Source organism: Trachymyrmex septentrionalis, unplaced genomic scaffold, assembly GCF_001594115.1.
Source record: "Trachymyrmex septentrionalis isolate Tsep2-gDNA-1 unplaced genomic scaffold, Tsep1.0 scaffold263, whole genome shotgun sequence".
Taxonomy (NCBI): domain Eukaryota; kingdom Metazoa; phylum Arthropoda; class Insecta; order Hymenoptera; family Formicidae; genus Trachymyrmex; species Trachymyrmex septentrionalis.
In genome coordinates, this window is record NW_017305423.1 from 116,950 (window position 1) to 139,282 (window position 22,333).

A 22,333-nucleotide genomic window follows, 5' to 3' on the forward strand; every position below is an offset into this window, starting at 1 on the left:
AGGAGCGTCACTATTCCTTCGGGACTCGGCATTCATTCGTCACAGTCATTCCTTCGGGATTCAGCATTCATTCGTCATCCCATCGGGTTTTGGCACTCGTCATATTCATTCGGCATTTGGTATTCAGTATTCAGTCACCAGTCAAACTCCATCTCCGAGATTGCCAGTTCGCGATACGCGTTAAAGTGACTCGACCGGAGCTTCCACATCCGAGTGCCAACTTTCCGTGGAGTCCTGAGGCCAACGATTTCGACTGCTAGACCTACCCACATCCGCAGAACAATAGTAAGTCCTATACACACACACACACACACACGCACACACACGCACACACACACACGCACGCACACACACGCACACACACGCGCACACACGCACACACACCCGCGCATATATAAGAGAACCAACCACTATAATTTACATCAAATTATAGTGCCGCGCCAGAACCGTCCTTTCAAAGGGTGGCTACGAAGCCGGGCCTACCGGGAGGCACGGAAACTCTTGGACGAAGAGTACAAGAGGTATCTCGGGATCTCACAAGAGCAGAGTCGTTCGGCTGAAGATCGCCTACCACCAGTACCATCCTCGTCACCACCGGCTCCGCCGGCTAATCACCCCGAAGTGATACCGCTTCCGCCTCGAACACCATCACCACCTCAGCCACCTCTTTCTCCTCCCCCTCGAACTCTTTCACCTGCGTTTTCCGACGCACTCACAGAAAGAATCCTTCCCGATTTTCAACCACAATCATCCGATTCGTTCCACCCAACTTCCCCTAGAAGTCCATCTACGACGAACTCCACTGGCGTGGAGTTCCTAGAGGAAATTCTTCCACCCCCACCTAGATCCTACTTCCGGATCCTAGAGAGTGACACTTTTGAGTCACTCATCTCTCAATTCCCGCGGGTTACTACCGCATCTATCCCTCAGGGGGCTTACACAATCGGCCCTCATTATTTTGATCCCCAAGAAATCCGCAATGCCATTACTGGTCAAAGCCCTACCTCAAGTATCCCCGTATTCCTTTCAAATTCCACCCATCCAATTCTAGTGCCTGTCAGATTCTTCAATAATCTTTTCCCCCCTTCCTCCTTTTCCATCCTTGAAATATGTTAAACCAAACCTATCCGATTCCCCCCCCCCTCTAACACAATGTACAGATTAAATATAGTAAATGTATAGCCGTTATAGAACAGTTAATACTGTTACGCCTGTAACTGTAGCAATATACAGATTAAATATAATAAGTATTATAATTAACTATCATGCAACCGCGCGTTTTTCTTATTTACAATAAATCATGTCATTAATTATTCCTCTCGCTCTCGTCACTTATTTTTAAAACCCGCCTAATAATACTACCTCGTAATCACTAAGCCTTGCCCTTTCAAAGCTCGCACGTGGTCCATTCCCGAGTTAAAGGGATTTTTCCTTGACTCGAAATTCGGATCAACGATCGCACCGCCCGTAGGAAACAGGCGTCATAGCGTCTTCACGAGACGTTGACCCATATTCCGAAGCGGACAAAAAAAAAAGGTGCGTTCGACTCGCCGGGGTTTGTTTCCAGGCAAATACCTGTGAGACTAGAGTCTGACCGTCCTTCCACGCTCCATCCTTTTCTACTCCCTTCTCTTTCTCTCTAAATCCACTTTTCCGGAGTTTGGACATAACAGTATCGACGAGTCGGGTTAATCGTTCGAATATTACATCGATCAAAGTCAAACATATGGTGTAGCGTTGTTTCGGTCATCATCATGCGTACGGACAAAGAATCGAGACGTACGAGCGTAACATCGTTCAGCGTGCAAACTCTGGCCGTTAGCGGTCCACTTATGAAATTGTCTTTTTCTTATGAAAATTGGTTTCGGAGCACCTTGTAAATATTTCATCGCTACTCGTAGAGGTCCTTCCACGTTTCGAGAGTTCGTGTCCACGATGATCTCCCAGGGTGATCTCCACGTAACTCTGTGGACCAACGTTAATTCAAAAATTTGTAGCACGTATTCGTCAAGTCGTAACATCTGCTAAGTAAACGCACCGCGCGACGCTCCATGCTGTGTAGGTACATAATGTTGAAAAACATTTTTTTTTGTATAGAACGTTGAAACTTATAGGTTGTATTCCTTCTTCACGTCGTACAATGCGCTCTCTTTGGCGAAATACATTTTTTCAACCGTTCGTACAAGCGGATATCGCAAGTCTGATTACATCCACGTAAATTGTGATGTATATAGTAATCATAAGGAATAGATGTATCACAATCAATTATTCTCCTCGCATTTGACTGCAACGGTCAATTTTTTATAGCTTAAAACACCTATGATCTGTTTTTTGTTTCCTGCACTAGACTGCTTTAGAACTCTCTCTTTCAATCTCTTCAATCATCTCTTTTTCTAATCTTTCCTCGTGCAAGAAAAGATTCAGTACCAACTTCATAACGCGAAACAGGTCGGTATTTATAGTCGCCCCATGTTTCGTGTTTCACAGTTAACAGACTACTCACTACAGACGACGCGGAACAAAAGTAGGCGTGGTTTGACTAAACTGAGCACACCGTAATCCCATCACCACTCTCTAGTTACCGCGCGGGAAATGTTTTCGCATGCAGTCTGCTTTTGCTATGCTATGACTGCTTTTGCTGCGCTGCAAACGTTCCCTTTTCTGTGATTTTTCAGGGTGTCCCCTACCAGGAAAAATCTGAAAAACCTGAAATTCTCAGGGAATTTTTTTTTACCCTTGAAAATCCTGGAATTTTATTGAAATTGTCAGGGAAATTTTGCGAATTCTATTTTTAAATTTAAATTCTATTTTGTTTAACAAAATCATTTCTTTCTTATAAACGCTTCAAATTTATGGTGAAACTTTGACCGCAGCCTAAAGGCTATGGCAAAGAATGAGACATAACAAGACGTAGTCGTGACATAGGACAAAACACAGAAAAACATAGGTATTGTAGTCCGACTGCGACATCTACTTTTTTCTCTGTCATATTCTACATCCACGATTACGTTTCATTACGTCTCATTCTCTGCTATAGTCCTAATTCTACCGTAGTGTAAAAATGGCGCTGAATCACGTGGTTTAACCAGTCAATTAGATGATTTTCTCACTTGTCGCTTCTTTGATATCTAGGCCCTTATTTTGTGATTGTGACGTATTTCCTAACCTGAATAGTTGTCAACTTTAACGATTAATATCTCGGTTCACGGGACAGAGCGATGCTTTTTTCAGATTCGTTTATTTTGTACAAAAACGCTTCAAATTTTAAGATGGCATGGCGAAACTGAACAATTACTAAAACTTTTACCGACGGTAGAGAAGAAGAGAATGTAATAATGCCCTCTAAATTCAGAGGTGCTAGTGTCTAAATTCTCAATATATCGCAAGCCATAGAATAATCACCTTTGACTATATAAGTCAAAGATAGCCACAAAAGGGAATGTATTTAGTCATGTATATTTATGGTGTGCTAACCTCGCCAAAATCATTAGATCTAGTAACTTTATCATCTCCACATGCTATCTGATACAAACGACTGTCATCTAGCATCGCTGTAGCTGATTGAAATATTATAACGCTCGACATGTTATAACGTATAATATATTGGTACGCGTATATAATAACTAACAGTATTATCTAAATTTGAGTAAGTTTATTAATACTATTGAGAGAATAAGCAATATATTTCTTGATATTATTTAGAAGATTAATAATATAACAAATACTCTAATCTAAATACTATATAATACTATTCATTAATAATAGTTTTATTAATACATAAACAACTTTTGCATATATTTATATACATATATGTGTATATATTGGTAAAAGAGAATAGCTCATGATAATAGCTAAGTTAAATGATACTAATAAATAATATAAATGAACTTAATAGATAAATGGAATGTTTGGATAAAAAATTACTCTTTACATGTCTGGCGACATATCATTGCTGTTTTGCATTGAATCAAAGAATTCATATAAGCATGATGTATTTAATTTTTTTGTGCAAGCTTATACGATGCCGAAACATTCGTGAGTAAAATTTCAAGAAAACTGGCTTATAAGTTCTGAGTTTCACAGCTGGATACGGCCTATAAAAGAGGAAACCCCATGCTTGCTGCATTTTGTGTCCCTGTGATATTTTTTTGAGTAATATGAGGAGACAAGCTCTCCTAAGTCATATGAAAAGTAAAAAACGTTTAACGTCAAAGTTCTGTGCCGTTAAAAGATTTTTTAGTATCCACAACCGACAGTTCAGTTGCAGTTACTTCTTCTAATTTTGTCACTCCACTTTGAATTAGCTCAAGTAAACCCTTCATCTATTGTTGGATTGTCTTCTACGAATTCCAATAGAGATTAAGCTTTATCTAATCCATTAGTACAGAACAAAAAATTGATACATTTTTTATCAAAAATAACATTACAACAGCTGAAGTGCTATGGTGCATAAAAACTGTCATAAGTCACAAGTGCGTTCAGAAAAAGACATTTGTGTTTTTCGAAGAATATTTTCGGATAGTAACATTGCTAAAAAAATGTAATTATAATAAAAAGGAACAAAATTGATTATGTTATGTTACGTCCAAGCTCCGGAAAAGTGGATTTAGAGAGAGAGGGAACGGAGTAGAAAAGAATGGAGCGTGGAAGGACGGTCAGACTCTAGTCTCGCAGGTATTTGCCTGAAAACAAACACCGGCGAGTCGAACGCACCCTTTTTTTTGTCCGCTTCGGAATATGGGTCAACGTCTCGTGAAGACGCTATGACGCCTGTTTCCTACGGGCGGTGCGATCGTCGGTCCGAATTTCGAGTCAAGGAAAAATCCCTTTAACTCGGGAATGGACCACGTGCAATCTTTGAAAGGGCAAGGTTTAGTGTTTACGAGGTCGTTGTATTATTAGGCGGGTTTTAAAAATAGAAGACGAGAGCGAGACAAATGATTAGTAACATTATTTATTGTAGCTAATTAACAAATAGGAAAACATGCAGTTATATGATAATAATAATATTTATTATATCTAATCTATACATTATAGTTATTGACGCAAAGTATTATCTATTCCATGACGGCTATACATTTATTATATTTAATCTATATATGGTGTTAGAGGAGGGGGGGAATCGGATAGGTTTGGTTTAACATAGTTCACGGATGGAAACGGAGGAAGGGGGGAAAAGATTATTGAAAAATCTGACAGGTACTAGTATTGGATGGGTGGAATTTGGAAGGAATACGGGGATACTTGAGGTAGGGCTTCGACCAGTAATGGCATTTCGGATTTCTTGGGGATCAAAGTAATGAGGGCCGATAGTGTAGGCCCCCTGAGGGATAGATGCGGTAGTAACCCGCGGGAATTGAGAGATGAGTGACTCAAAAGTGTCACTCTCCAGGATCCGGAAGTAGGATCTAGGTGGGGGTGGAGGAATTTCCTCTAGGAACTCCACGCTGTCCGTGGAGTTCGTCGGAGATGGACTTCTGGGGGAAATTGGGTGGGATGATTCGGATGATTGTGGAGGAGTATCGGGAAATATTCTCTCTGTCAGTGCGTCCAAAAACGCAGGTGAAGGAGTTCGAGGGGGAGGAGAAGGAGGTGGCTGAGGTGGTGAAGGCGAAGGTGTTTGAGGCGGAAACGGTATCACTTCGGGGTGATTTGCCGGCGGAGCCGGTGGTGGCGAGGATGGTAGTGGTGGTAAATGATCCTCGACCGGACGACTCTGCGAATGCCCTTGTGAATGCTCGAGGTACCTCTTGTACTCTTCGTCCAAGAGTCTCCGTGCCTCCCGGTAGGCCCGGCTTTGAAGCCACCCTTTGAAGGGACGGTTCGGGCGCGGCACTATAATTTGGGATTAATTATAGTGGTTGGTTCTTTAAATCACATATATATATGTGCGCGCGCGTGTGTGTGTGTATGGGACTTACTGTCGTTCTGCGGATGTGGGTGGATCTAGCTGCCGAAATTGTTGGCCTCAGCACTCCACGGGAGGTTGGGACTCGGTTGTGGAAGCTCCGGTCGAGTCACTTTTACGCGTATCGCGAACTGGGAATCTCGGAGATGGAATTTGATTGATGACTGACTGGCGACTGCTGAGTGCCGAATGCCGAATAAAAAGTGAAGAATGATTGCCGAGTCCCGAAAGAGAAGTGACTAATGACTGCCGAGTCCCGAAGGAGAAGTGACTAATGACTGCCGAGTCCCGAAAGAGAAGTGACGCTCCTCGTGGAGGACCTCTCCTTTTATATGGCGAGTTAGTGACGCCGAGAGCAGAGTACGTGTACTGCTGAGCCAATCCAGGGTTAGGGATATTGTTTATGTGTCTAAGATAACTTTCGTCATCGACCATTTCTCGAGTGTCTAATAGATGCGAGCCACATGTCATTTATTGCTCACAGCCGCTTTTTCATTTTACAAAGCTTAGTCTGTTTGTTCTTAAGTTTTGCCTATCTGGCCCTTGGTTCCAATATCAACCCAACGGTTCTGTCCCGAATGGTTTATTAGTTAAAAACTGAGCATTTATTGTTCTCAGCTCTTATTTCATTTTATAATCCTTGAGATAAGGTTTGTCTATTTGATACTTGGTTCAAATATCTAACCCAACGGTTCAGTCCCGGATGGGTTGTTAGTTTAAAACGAGCATTTATTGCTCTCAGCTCCTATTTCAAGTGGTTTACTGCTCACTAATTCTTTGTGATGACGAAAGTTTCTTGTCGAAGAAAAGAACTGTGGAGTCTGGACGTAACAGTTATTATGTTTGGTATCGCTCCTTTCTTCAATAAGAAATTAGTAGAAAATATTAACCGCCTGTTTTATTGTTGTTGGCTTTGACGAATCTCTCGATAAAATTATAAAATAAATGGATATAAATGTGAGATTTTGGGATATAAAAAACGAAGAAATAATAACGCGATATCTAACTTCACGGTTTCTTGGACGTATAAGGGCAACGGATCTTCTTGAAGCATTCAAAGATGGTATTGAAAATCTGACAGAAAAGTTACTGCAAATATCTATGGATGGACTAAATGTGAATTGAGCTTTTATAAAAGAATAAATCAGATTTTCGAGCAACAAACTATATATTTGATATTAGAAGTTGCAGTCTACATCGTTTGCATTGTGCGTTCAAATTTGGTATATATGCTGCTGATTGGAACATTATCTGATACATGAGAGCGTTATATATCAATCTATGGGGGCTAATCTATTCAAGGATGTGCGTCCAGCTCGTAGAGCTTTATACGAGTATGTACAATATTCTGGATCTGATATTTTTCCACTAAAATTTTGCTCTATAATATGGCTAGATAATTGTGCAGTAGCTCAAAAAGCGATTAATGTCACATCCCATATTAAAAAATTTATTGATGGCATGCAGCAAGATAAGATTGAACCAACGTGTGCAAGTTATAAAATAATTGTAAAATATGTTAAATATCCTTTATTGTGTGCTAAGCTTGCTTTCATTAAATTTCTTGCTTCTGAAGAACTTTTTTTACGAGAATTTCAGTCAGATATACCTTTGGTTCCATTTTTACATAGTGCTCTTTCTTTAATGCTGAAAATCATGTTAGAACGTTTTATGAAACCGAAGTAATAAAGAGTATTTCATCAGTCTCACTGAAAGATGTCCTGACAGAGGCTAATCTACTTTCTGCAAAAAATATTACATTAGGTTTTGACATTATAAAAGCGATAAGAAAAGTTAGTATTAAGACTGCAGATATGCTACACTTCCGATAGGCTTGCAAGAAGTGTCTCCTAAAGTTTGTTTCCATATTAATGACACGATTACGTTAACGTATCCTCTGACAAAAGCTACTACCTGTTTAGATCCAAGCCTCATAGCTTCAAATTTAGACTTAGCCAAGAAAGGTTTACATAGTTTGTGTACCATTTTTAACGAAAAGGATTAAATAACTGGATCAACAGTTGATGCCGTAATTCGGCAATTTCGAAATCTTACGTCGCGATCGTATATCAAGGATATCATAAAATCTTATAATCGTTCTGAAAAACGCTTAGATCATTTTTGGAGAGATGTTATGTCCTAAGATTTTAAGGATTTAATGTTTGTAGTAAGAATGGTTTGCTGCCTCTCGCATGGTAACGCAAACGTAGAACGAGGTTTTTCGGTAAATGCTGAATGTCATTTTGAAAATATTGTATGAAAGAGGAATCTATAATTACCCGTCATCAAATACGTGATACTGTACTACACGAAGGTGGCATTGACGCTTTAGAAATATTCAAAGCTTTTTTGTATTGTGCTCGAAACGTTCATTCCCGTTACGCAGAAGATCTTGAGCAGCATCGGTAGCAAGCATCTGCTGCAGAACAAGAAGCATCTACGAAAAGAAAAAAGATTTTAGAAGTAAAAGAGTTAGAGGTCAAACGTTTAAGAATTTTAGAAAATGTTCAGAAGAAAGTAGATGCGCTTAACAAACAAATTAATGCTTTAAAGAAATAGATTTTAGTATTTTATATTATCTAGAGGTTTGTTCTTTCCTACACTATCTGAACAGGTGCACACAGTGCAATAAGTTGAAGTGAAACAAATATATGTTTGTTTCGTTTCAACTTATTGCACGAAGCAATGCACTGTGTGCACCAGTTTAAATAGTGTAGGAATAAAGAACAGATCTTAAATATTATTTATCTATAAATATTATTTACTTATAAATGTTATTTATTTATAAATATATCTTTTGTTTTTTAAAATATAAGAATTATATTTTTATGGTATTATAAACAAGTTATATTTATATATAATATATAATTTTTGAACTAAATTTGAAATGTCTAATCATATCTGGAATTTTTAATAAAATATATAGAAAAACCAGGAAGTTTCAGGGAATTTTTTTATAAGATTTGAATACTCACCCTGTTTTTGTGAGTTATGTGTGTACATTCATATCTTACTATCATATTATTATATCTAAGATCTAGCAGCGCCAAGTATTTTTACATTAACAATTTTTTTACTTAAATTAAATTTTTTTCATTTTATACGATTAACTCTTTAATTTTTTGTGATAACATTTAAATTAAATAAAGTAACGTAATTTTGTGATAATGCTTTATATATTATTTTGAAGAAGAATTAAATAACTACTTTATTATAATTTGAAGAGAAAATGTCTTTAAATAAATTGTGGTATAATAATTTTATTTAAGAGAAATTTAAACCATTTGGATTGGAATAGGAAAATCTTTCAATAAAATATACGTATTCTTATGTTTCATTATATAAAAATCAAAGATAGTACCATTTGGATTAAGTAAATAATAAAGATAGTATCACTTTTTTGTGTTTTACTTTTTATTTTGATAGTAGAATTTAACTTGGCGTTACAGTTGTTGATATCAAATTTTTTATACAAATACATATTATTAGATTAATATTCATTATTTATAATATTTAATTTGGCATGGTATAAAGAAATGGGATTTAACTTGGCGCCAGTTCTTGATATCAAATTCTTTATAGAAATAATATATAAAATTTTGAGGAATTTAACTTGGCGCCAATTTTGTTGATATCAAATCTTTTATACGAATGATACATATAAATGATACATTAGAGTTAAGTAAATAACAAGAGATAGTATCATTTGTGTTTTACTTTTTAATTTGATAAAATTTAACTTGACTGGTTAAGGGGATACTAAAATGCTTTATTTTAACGAGTGTGATTAATTTTCCTCGGCTCATTTCTCTTAATTGCACTTATTGAAAAGTTCTTCTCTACAATTAAAGTATCGACAACATCACTGATTGCCAGCTACAATTTAATACGAAAAACGAAAGAAAATTAAAAATTGTAGTTTTGTCATTGGCTTCTGCAGTCGACTAGTCGTAGTATGTGCTATATAAGAGTTTTAGATTTTACCTGTTTAAAATAAGTAGTCAGCAGCCTACAGAAAACCTCGAAGAACAATACTATGCCTGTAGAAATGAACTAGCAGCTTTAGTATAAGAGAATAGAGTCGCCAAAAATTTTGTTCGTATGCTACGAATAAAACTGACATGAAGCCATGACACCGAGCACTATTTTAGTTCCTCGATATTGAGACAGCGGCGCTGTCATCAAGTATGCCTCGCTAAATCAGCAGAAACGATCAGAATTATCGACCTACTCAGGCCCGTAACAAGCTTGTTACGTGCTTTAGTCAAACTTTTTTCTCTTGAGAGGAATAATAATAAAACAAATATGATATTATAAAAGTTATGCGTTTTGCGGGTTTCCTCCGTATCCAGATCCATTCTTGAAATGCCAACGTTTCGTGAACCTTGCAGTCCATTTCATCAGGGCGAAAAGCAGCCTGATACTGAGCTGTTCCTCCGGGCCGTTCCTATTACGGTATTTGTTGGAGTGATGGAGGGAAAGAAGAGAATTGAGGGTGAGAGGGAGAGAGAGGGGGGGAGGGGAGAATTGGTCAGTCTTCAATAACCGGGACAATGGTTTTCCATATTTTATTTATGTTGCAGCCATTATCTCTATTTAGATTGTTAGAATGTTTTTGTATCTCTATGGCTTCTCTCTCTTGGAAAGTATGAAATAATTTGGCTATTGTGATTGTTTTATCAAACAGTATTTGATGTCCTGTTTTGATGTTATGTTCTGATAATGCTGACTGCGTGACGTGTGTTAGCCTGACATCACATTGGTGTTCTTTTATCCGTAGGTTGACCATTCTTCCGGTTTCTCCAATGTATACCTTGTCCGCAGGAACAAGGTATTTTGTATATTCCTGCTGAGCTGAGTAGAGGTGGTCGTTGATTTTTAGAATTTCTCGAAATTTGTCCTATCTTTTTGAGTGGTTTAAAGATAGTTCGGATATTGTGTTTGTTTAATATCCTGCCAAACTGATCTGTTATTCCTTGATATGGGACAATGGCTAAAATCCTTTCGTCTGATTGTATGTCGGAGACCGTTGTCTTGTTTGCATGTTTATTGATTGTTTTGATTATGTCTTTTTTGTCGTGTCCGTTTTTCTGTAAGGCTAGTTTTAAGTGGTTGAGTTCTGTCTGTAGATGTTCTTTGTCAGAGATGGTGAAAGCTCTATCATATGTACAAGTGAGTTGATTGCAGACTGTTTTTGTGATGGGTTTTGGTGATGCGACTTGGCATGAAGGTATCTATCTGTGTGTGTTGGTTTTCTGTACACTTGATGGCCTAAGGTACCGTCAGCTTTCTTAGAGACAAGTATATCTAGGAAGGAGAGTTTTCCGTTTTCCTCTATATCTATAGTGAAATGGATGTTTGGATGTTAGTTGTTGAGGAAAATAAAGAATTTACGGAGTTCGGCTCTGCCGTATCACGAATGTATCGTCTACATAATGGAACCAAACTTCTGGTTTCTTAGATGTTTTTCTGAGGGCCTCTTTCTCAAAATGCTCCATGAAGATGTTGGCGATTACAGGAAAAATAGGAGAGCCCATTGCCGCTTCTGAAGTTTGTTCATAAAATTGGTTGTTATAGGAGAAGTAAGTAGTTGTTAAGCACTGTTCTATTAGTGGGATGAGGTGAGTTTAGGGGACTTTATGTGAAGCCTTTATTATGTTTAATGTGTCTTTTATTGGAACTTATGTGAAAAGGAATTCTACGTTGAAACTTACAAGATCTGTGGGACGTAATCAGATTTTTTGGATCTTTTTTATAAAGTCCGTTGAGTTAGTTATGTGTGATTCGGATTTTCCAGTAAGAGGTTGTAGTGTTTGTGCTAGGAAGTGGGATAAGTTGTATATCGGGGAGTGTATGGCGCTGACATTCGGTCTGAGGGGGATGTTTGGTTTGTGTACTTTTGGTAGTCCGTATAGTCTTGGTGGAAGAAGATTTGTAGATTTTAATGTTGATTTGGTTTTACTGGGAATGTTGCTTTTCTCCACTAGGATCTTGGTGTTTAGTGCGATTGTATTAGTTGGATCTTTGTCAAGCTTTTTATATGCTTTGTCCGAAAGAAGGTTCTTCATCTTTTTCTTATAGTCTGATGACTACTGTCGTATAGTTCATGACTACTGTCGTGTTGCCTTTATTGGCTGGAAGTACGATGATGTCTGTGTCCCTGTTAAGATCTTAAATGGTTCTTATCTAGTTGTGTGGAGGGGGTTTGGCTTTGGAAAGGATATTGGTTACCTGTCTGCGGATATTATCTGCTTGTTCTGATGGGAATCGATAGATGATTGACTCTGTTTGATTGATAATCTCTTCCTTTAGAATCTTTCTAGGTGCCACTGCGAAATTAGGGCCTTTGGCAAGCGCAGATATAGTGTCTTGAGACAAGTCTTTATTGGTTAGGTTCTTGACGTTAAGTAGAGAGGGTTGTGGATTTTTGTGAGGGACAAGTTGATACAAAGTCTGAAATTGTTATATGCAGCACATTTTTTACTTGGCTTGGATGTAAAAGCGTCAAACGGCACTTAATAGGAAGTGTGATTTCTCTTATCGCTCGCGCGCAAATATAGAAATAAATTGAATCATTATGAAACCAGTAATATATTATCAGTTGGAAACGCCATAATAATAACATATTTAAATAACAACGGTGTAAAGACTCTTTATGTATAAACAAAATAAACAAAATAAATGGCGAAAAAGAGTCGACGCATAATATATTTAATTAAAGATAATAGTCATAGATACATAAAATAAAAAGTAAAACGGCGTATATTAATATATAAAACAAACAAGTTTCGGCTGCTGGATTGAGCCCTCCTCAGATATAAAAAGAATATAATTCGAAAAGACATAAAAGATTACAAAAAAAAAAAATAAATCGATAACATTCAGTGACGCAACATTTTTAACGTGCGGAAATCAGCAATTGTGATGGATCTCGACGTAGCCTAATGTTGTATATGCGATGGGGCAATCAAACCGATGTTAAGAAACATAGTCAAGTGCTGACTGAAAAACGGAAAAGGAAGGGAACTCATAAGAAACAAGTAAACTAAAAAACTTAAAAACTTAAAAACTTAAAAACTAAACACGCCGCAGATAAGAAGTAAAGTGCTCACTCACCAACGCATCCAAACAGGAAATGAGAACCGCCGCATGACATGACAGGTGTGAAAACCCATGGTAATGATAAGGATGTAATCGTCGAAGTCAGACATGTCAACATCGCACGTGACACCGACCGATCGCTAAAACGGCACGCGACGCACTGAGAGAGGAGACGGGTCGACAGGATCGAAAGTCAGACTTTGTTTATAATCGGCAGATATGCCTTATTAAGACCCTCGGTGTCAGTCTGTAAATTAAGACTGTTCCTCTGTTTTTTAATATGTAGCATCTCCGAAATCAAACGCTTTCTATACGAAGGCTCCTCGTCTAATATCAGAACATTGTCCCATTGAAAATCGTGATTGTGACTCAACCTATGATCGGTGATGACAGAGCGGGCAGAAGCTTTATGTCTAATATGATTACGATGTTCGGCAATCCTGATTTTTAATTGCCTGCCCGTCTGTCCAACGTAAGAAGCGTCACAATCATTACATAAAATTTTATAAACAACGTTGCTTTTCGATGTGCTGGGACAGGAATCCTTCTGGACTCTTATGTATTTGCCCATTTTGTTAGGGCTCCGGAAGGCCACCCTGATATCACTTTTGCTTTTATTCAAAGTTCTAAGTTTCTCCATATGAAGCGGAATGAAAGGCACCGTAAGCCGTCTAAGAGGTAGACTTATTAGTTAAGTCAATGTCAGTCGCGGTATCGTATAATCTGTCTCTATTTCTAATCAAATTTTTGATCCTATGATTGATGGAGTCAAAAATAAAGTCTAGTGGGTAGTCATTCAGAAGTAAAATGTCAATGATGGAGGTCAAATTTTTTGTGTGAAACCTAACGTCAGATAATAAAAAGGCTCTGTCGACTAATGAAAAGATGGTGCCTTTTTTCTGCGTCAATGGATGATTAGAGTGGAAATTTAAAAATCTACCTGAAAACGTTGGCTTACGGTACCAATCGAAATTAAAGCGATTATTGTTGACAGACACAGTGACGTCCAAGAAATTGATCGTTTTTCTGCCTCTCTCTACGGTAAACTGTAGACGCGGAATGCATTAAATCGCTCTAATAACAGGTCGATCTGAGAGGGGGGCAACGCAGTGCATATGTCGTCGACGTATCTATAATAGAATAGAATGTCCAAATTCACAGACATCAAGGACACCGTCTCCAATCTCTTCAACACTAAGTCCGCTATCACCGGTGATATTGGAGAGCCCATGGGGGTGTCAAAGCTCTGCCTGTAAAAAACATTGTCAAAGACAAAAAACGAAGACAAACCGTATCGCTTCCAAAAATTCTTTCTTGGGTAGAGAGCAATCGCCGGAAACCGCCCGCCAATGTTCGTTAACACAGTCGATCGCTACATCCGTTGGCACGTTCGTGAACAGAGAGGTAACGTCCAAAGACGTTAACTCATGTGTCCCCGTAAAGTGCACATCCCTCAGCCTCTCAACCAGTTCAAAACTGTTTTTCATATAACTGTCAGCTCTCGGGATGGTTTTAAATAATTTCTTGTGTAAAAACGTAGCCAAAGAATGTAGCGGACTGCCCACCGATGACACTATAATTCTAAGAGGACAATCAGGTTGTGAATCTTTGGCAGCCCATAAGCCCTCGGGAGAGAACCGTCACTGCAGTACAAAGCTTTGTATTCAGAATCCTTGATGTGACCTCTGGTCTTCCACCCAGTGAGCATAGACCTCAAGGCTGACGTAAGCTTTTTGGTCGGATCTCTTTTAATCGGGACATACGTGTCTGAGTCCCCCAATAACTCGGTCATCCTGTCTCTGTAAACGTCCCTATCCATAGCCACAGTGACGTTGCCTTTATCCGCAAGCGTAAACACGACGCTGGGATGCGCCGTCAAAAACGATCGAGTGTCCGACTCTAATACAGCCAAACACTTGTGAATGTCAGAAGTGAAGACCGGAGACGAGACGATGTTTTTCATGATGGGAATGGATTGGTTAATCACATCCATTCTCCTATCCAAGGGCATTCTTAGTGTGTCACTCTCAATCCCTTTGATACAGTCAAAAATGATCCTGTTCTTATTGTTAAAGGGGAGCGCGAAGTTGTTACCCAGTTGCAGGAAACATTGAACATTGTGAGGGATAACGCACGAAGACAAGTTCAGGAACCAGCCATCCCTGACAGTGGACAGAGACGACGGAACCTGTGGAGGAAAGGAGTTGGGAAAAATGGAAATCATAGGACTAGGCGAACTATTAGTTGGAAAGGAAGAAGGGTCGACTACATACAGAGCTGGGTTAGCGAGAGAGTCGCGCCCCAAGGACCCAAAGAAATTGCCCGAAGTTGAATTGCCTGGCTTACGGACAGAGTCGAGACTGTATTGAATGGGCACGATCCCAACGATGGATCGCTTAAATTTTTTGTTGATCAACCATCGGAGCTTGGAATCGAGCCTCTTCCTTTCTTTGGTAAAGAAGCGATGACACGATTTTCCCTGAGTCCGGAGGAACTCGTCATCGATATTCATCGGCAGACAAATCGAGATGCAGCCCACCAGATGGAAAAGCCAGGCTCTGTATCGGTCAATAGCCCTATACGAATCACTCAACTCAATACGCAAAATCCTCTTAATCATCAAAGATTTGAGATTTGACAACTTTTTGTCCAAACTGGCACTATAGAAACTGATACTGCAATTGTCAAAAACGTTCAAATGTCTCGGAGTGACATCATTGAGAATACACCGCTTAATGAAACGTGCGTGTACATAATTCTTCAAATAAGACGGCGGCATTTAATCCAAGACTTTAAGCAATTGACAGCGTGAGAACCGAAGTGAAAGCGAATAAAATCAAAATAAGAGCGGTGAAAAGTTTTTCACCGCCGTTTTACTTTTTATTTTATGTATCTATGACTATTATCTTTAATTAAATATATTATGCGTCGACTCTTTTTCGCCATTTATTTTGTTTATTTTATTTTATTTAGTTTATTTAATAACATATTTTTCTATATACAATATATTATACAATAAAAAAATATATATTAAAATAGAATCGTTGCTTAGAAAAGGAGTCGTGCATCCTTGCACGGCGATGATGGTAAACCGGAACTGATAGAACATATTCTTGAATTGCAGACCAAATTATCGAAACAGAAATATGACAGAGTGGGACAGAAAAAAAATGAAAAAGGATAGAAGCTTCAATTGTAATCGGTGAGGCTCCGCGCGCTGAGTTGGGTTCGTCGAGCGAAGCAGCAAGTCTATTTTTCAAGGTCTTTCGCTCTCTCTCCCCCCTCTCCCCTCCCCCTTTCCCTCCTCTCCCCCCTCCCCCCTCTCTCTCTCTAGTTGCTTGTTTCTAGTGACCGAAAATGCTTTCTCGGCAATTTCGGCCGCTCAACGTGTATAAATAAGAAGAGAAGGGACATTATAGATAACGTATAAGTTTTAATAAATTATATTAATTGTATGTTTCTCCAATTTATTTATAATAGCAAAAATAATTTTAAAACATGATAATTTACGAGATATTGACATTTCCATGATTTTCCATGAGCGTTACATACCACGTTTATAGAAGTGATTTGCATGACTTCGGCGTGGTCTCGCGCGTAGGGTGCAAGATCAGAATGTTAGTAGAGATCCCACGATCGATTCCTTTTTTTTTCGTAATTTTTTTTTAAATAAGTGATATTGTTAATAAACATATTACATATTACATATTACTAAATATATTTTTAATATACCTTTCTCATTAACGTATAATTGCAAAAATGATTTTAAAACGTGATAGTTGACAAGATATAGTTTACGATTTTCCATGCTTTATACCACGTTTGTAGAGGTAATCTGCAAGAACTCAGCGTGGTCTCGGTACGAGATCAGAATGTTGAAGATCCTACGCTCGATCCTACTTTTTCCATTTTTTTCGTAATTTTTTTTAAAATAAATAAAATAAGTTATTAATTAACGTATTACTTCAAATATATTTTTTATAAAATTACAGAAATTATACTTGTACTTCAGTGTGTTCGGAATTAATTGCGCATTTTGGGCCGATTTCTGAAGTGCTGTCTATTTTTCCTTCACAATCGCTCCACGTTCGACGGCCGACTCGCTGGATCACGCGCGGACATGCATCTCAAGAGCATCCCAGTATAAGAAACAGGCTGCGACCATATCTTCCAGCAAATTGTCATGAAAATATTTTCCTTCCTACATAATTGTTATTTTCTTAATAATATGGTGATTGAATATCATATTAATAAGTAAATGCATTTTACTGAATGTAATGTACTTTTTAAAATATAATATTACTTTATTATTTTTATGATACATTTCTTTTAAAGAGTTGACTGATCATGCTTTTGTGCTACAGAATGTAATATAGAATTTTACTTTACCACGTCATATGTCTCTATCCGTTTGTATTTTTTTTAGTGGAATAAACCTGGAGAATGCACTTAAATGGTGCATCAATAATAGAATTTCAAAGATAATAGAGAGTTTTTGTAATAACGTGGATCTAGATACGGTGAACGTATTTTTTAATTAGTCGCTAAGAAGAAGATAACGTGACCTTGGTATACGTGATCATTGATATCGATCATGTATTTTTTTTCTTGGGATGAAAACGTGAAAACTGAAAATTTTTTGTATGTAGGTGTATATATGTACGTAGGCTGCTGGAAAAGTTTCTGCAATCTAGTACTTCCAGTGGCGCCAACATTCTGCTACTATCATATCCGTAAAATTAGACATTTTTAATCTATAATTCAATTGACAGTTTGTATTCAAGCCAACTAGTTTTGTTCGCATAGTATTTTAAAAGAAGTTATTTTGTAAAAAAATGGAAATTTCGTGTGAAAATTTTCGGGCAATGATTTTTTACGATTACAAATGTAATCTAACTCCGAAACAATGCATCGATCGACTTCATTTGGCTTTTGGTGATGAAGCACCATCCAATAGAACTTTATAATTGGTTTGCCGAATTCTAGCGTGGACGTACCTTTCTTAGTGATGAATTCCGTGAAGGTCGTCCATTCACGTCTGTTGTTGATGCTGTGCGTGAAATGATTGAGTGAGACCGGCATATAACATACTGCGAGATTCAGGCATTCTTAGGCATTGACATGAAAGCAATATATACGATTTTGCATGATCACTTGAGCGTACGGAAACTTTGCAGTCGTTGGTTCCCATACAATTTAACCGAAGCTCAAAAACAGGCTCGTGTTAAATAGAGCAAAGAAATGCTCAAGAAATTCAACCGAGGTCGGTCAAATTTGGTCTACAACATCGTTACTGGGGACGACATGGATCTATTCGCTCTATGAAAGTAAACAACAATCCATGTTTGGGTATTTCAAAATGAACCGAAACCAACAGAAGTTGTTCGTTCACGCAATACTGCCAAGCAAATGATTGCTTGTTTCTTCGGTTATACCGGACATGTGACAACCGTAGCTTTAGAGGATCGAAGGACTGTAAATACTGATTGGTATACAACAATTTGTTTGCCAGAAGTCATAAATAAATTGCAGAAACAAACCGAAATCGTCGCATCATCCTTCATCATGACAACGCCAGTTGTCACACAGCACGTCAAACCGTTGATTTTTTTATCCAGTAATAATGTCGAATTGATGACTCATTGTCCGTATTCACCTGATTTATCACCTAATGACTTTTTTTTGTTCCCAAACATTAAAAATAAGATGCGTGGTGAGCGATTTGAGTCGCCTGAAGCTGTTGAAACATTTCGTACACTAATTTCTGAGGTTACAGTCTTAGAGTGGAAAAAATGCTTCGAAAAACAATAAATTGGTTCGAGCGTATGCAAAAATGTATCGATCTTAAAGGCGAATACTTCGAAAAACAATAAAGCCATTTATAGAATTTTACATGTTTTTTTTTTCATATTGTTTGCAGAAACTTCCAGCAGCTTACGTACATGCATACATATACTGTTTTGCGTGACGCTGTAGAAAACAACGGCGTATATTCAATCAGTTGTAACCAATATGATCCGCGTTCACAGTATCGTTGCCGTAGCGTAACAGTATTATTATTCCATATTACAAATCAAATTAACTAAGACTCTTTATAATTCAAAGAACTGAAATGATACGGGCAGTAGGAGTCAAGCGCGCAAATAATATACATATCTATGAAACTTCTTTATTCACTAAAACGCGCTTACATGTTTCGGCTCACTTTTGAGCCCTCCTCAGAGACAACAAAAATTAACATACATAAACTGTGAATACAAATTATCTTATCATGGTGAGTACCCTTATCTCGAGAATTTAAACGTCAAAAAGAGTAAAATAAAACGAAAAAAGAAAAAAGAAAGATAAATGAAAAAAAGAAATAATAAAAATATCGAAATAGAAAATATGAAAAACTAATTTATCAAAAACCTTAAGATTATAATTAATTATCTCGAAAATAAGATGCTCATCCTGATCACAAACTGTATCGCAAACATTACTATAAATCATTCAAAACCGGTTCTCGATATTTTAGCCAGTCAGCATCAGACACAGTGAGTCACTTTCAGTTTTAGCTAGTATTATTGAAGCTTACAAATGAAAGTTGGAAAGTAAAAAGTAAAAAATCACGCTAAAGAGACTCGTTACTGCGTACCAACGACACTGACTGACTAGACGTGACAACAACCCAAGCCTTTATAGTTTGTCTACGATCGGCAGGTAGGTCTTGGGAAGCCCCTCCATATCCGTCTGCAAGTTGAATCCGTGCGACTGTCTCCTGATGAATATTATCTCTGAAATCAATCTCTTCCTGTAGTGAGGCTTCTTATCCAGTATTGTAACGTTGTCCCAATCGAAATCATGACCTTCTTGTAACCGGTGCTCGTTATGACATTACGAGTAGAGGTGTTCCATCTGATGTGGTTCTTATGCTCCGTAATTCTTGACTTCAGCTGTCTACACGTCTGTCTCACATAACTTGCATCGCAACTCTTACACGAAGTCTTATAAACAACATTCGACTTCTTGTTACGCAGTAAAGGATCCTTATGTACCCTAATAAAAATTTTCGCAATTTATTAATACTATAGAACGATACTCTCATACGCTTACTATTCAATCTGCTAAACTTCTCAGTAATACCACGAACGAAAGGAACAGTGAACCATGAAGGCTGCACTGCTTCTACCCTATTATCATTAACAACACTCTTCCTATTTCCAACCATAATAATTTTCTTCAAACGATTGTTAATATTCTCAAATATAAAATTCAATGGATAATTATTCTCTAATAATGCTTTAATAATGAAACACAAATTATCAAGGTGAAATTTAGGACACCCATTTAATAATTTCTACAGACACCCATATATATATGTGTGTGTGTGTGTGTGTGTGTATATATTGTGACGTGACGTTTTGCGTTCGTCACAAGGGTCGTACGACCCAACCGAATAGTGCAGTCTGGCGTCCTGAGTCCTTCCACATTTTTAGGGAGCGGACGCATCTACGCATTTGTCGTGACGTTATTTGTGTGTTTCGCGTTATCGTTTTTGTTTCTTTTTTTGTACTTTTCCATACCGGGAGTTATAGAGACTGGCGACGATCTTGACAGTTTGACGCCGCCTCACCAGACCGTGAAGAGAGAAGAAAGAAGATGGCTAAGATTGGAAGTCGAGTAACAACTATTACTGATGGATTTGTCGGGGCGCACGACACCTTGTCCCCCGGGTAGCACGCAGGTGATATCATTCATTATTTCGCCCTTTTGTTGTCGCAAGACACCTTTTATCGCATTATCTTCCAGGCACAGGGCGGAACAAGGATTGGAATGACAGGATAGGAATGGCCACTCTACGCCCCAAGAACGGCGAGAGCCCCGAGAAGGCGTCTCGCTGCCGCGAGGCGGCCCGAGAGGATCCTGCGGTCCCTCAAATTCCGCGCACCAGGACATGCGACACGGAGATGACGCGGTTTCCGCGATTAGCGGAGCCGCGGCGCCACGCGCCAATAAGGCGCGATAAGGTCCCCTCGCGGGGATAACGAGTTCTGCGTGCCTCCGGGAGGATCAGCGCCCGGCACTTGTGCTGTGGCCCGGCTAGCGGGCGGACGAAAGAGGGACTCAGGACGAAATTATTGGGAGCGCGAAGGCACAATCTAAGGGAGAGGCAACCAAAGTGAGAGCTGCAGGTCACGGTGAGACAAACATGGTCATTTCTGTAAAGTCGCCAGTTTCCGAGCCCGGGAGGCGCGATCCGGACGAAGCGTTTTCGAGCCCGACGTAGTGAGAGCACGTGGCATTGCCATGCTGTAGTCTTCCGCGAAAAGCAGGCCGACGGATCGCCTCCCGGCCCAGTCATTTACAGTCGGGGAAGTCGATTGCGTCCGCCAAGGCCACAGCCTCATTTAGAGTAAGCGTGTCGCGTGTCGTATGTTCATGTGGCATCGTGTCGCCGTTCCGTGCGGTCGTAGTATCTTATTGTTGAAATCTTGCAGCGCCCGATCTGCATGTTTTAGAGTATCGGCGCTTTTTGTGTTCTGATAATTACGACAAGTGATTGTAGTCATTACTAGTGGCGAATATTCGCCGTATCGAGATTGCATAGCGTCAAGCTTTCGTGCTTTTTCTGTCCTTATCTGACCTTCGGTCGAGCGCGGGAAAGTTCCGCGAGCGCGCACGAGGTCACGCCGTGCTTACGCTACAACTCTTACCAAATTCTACCGCCGGGAGAAGCGATGAATTATTGTTCGCATAACTCGCGAAAATGTCTTTGCGTGGCGTGAGCTCGTGCCGCAGAATTCTAACGAAAGTGGTACGCGCCGTGTAAAGCATCTCAATGCCGGTGCGAAACAGCGACCGCGGTGGGTTAGATCTTATCATCACAATTTTGTCGGCAGATGTAAATGAAAGTCGAAGACTTGTTCAATACACTTGTTAATTTTGTTATCATTAATTCTTGTGTGTTTTATTGTCGTTACTATTCGCTTCTCCAAGCGATCCTCTATCCTCGACCATGAACCGCCCCCTCTATCAGATCCGAGGCTGAGCTGCCGGTTGAGAGCCCGTCGACGTTCACCGTTAGAAAATTGCATAGAGAAATATCGCGTAATTTCGAGAAAGAGTGGCACGCTCACTTGTGCCTGGCGCCCAACTATTGTTTCGTGATTTTGTGTTGCCCTTAAAAGTGGTCGCGTGAAGACGCCTTTCTATTGCGTATCGTTTAAAGTCACCCGTAATCCGATTCCATAAGGAAATCTGTTGTGAACGCGCGACGAAGTTGCGCCACGCTCGTGAGTGCAGTTGCAATATATATATATGTATAATATATATATATGTATA

General features: G+C 38.9%; 1 protein-coding gene across 1 annotated transcript; it reads right to left on the reverse strand.

Annotated features, from left to right (window-relative positions):
- Positions 1 to 10,662: 10,662 nt before the first annotated feature.
- On the reverse strand, positions 10,663 to 11,445 carry LOC108749083. Its single transcript, XM_018487599.1, has 2 exons — positions 11,303 to 11,445; positions 10,663 to 11,065 (listed from the first exon to the last, which is right to left on the reverse strand). Exons 1-2 carry the CDS (start codon positions 11,443 to 11,445, stop codon positions 10,663 to 10,665), a joined length of 546 nt encoding a protein of 181 aa, XP_018343101.1.
- Positions 11,446 to 22,333: the final 10,888 nt, after the last annotated feature.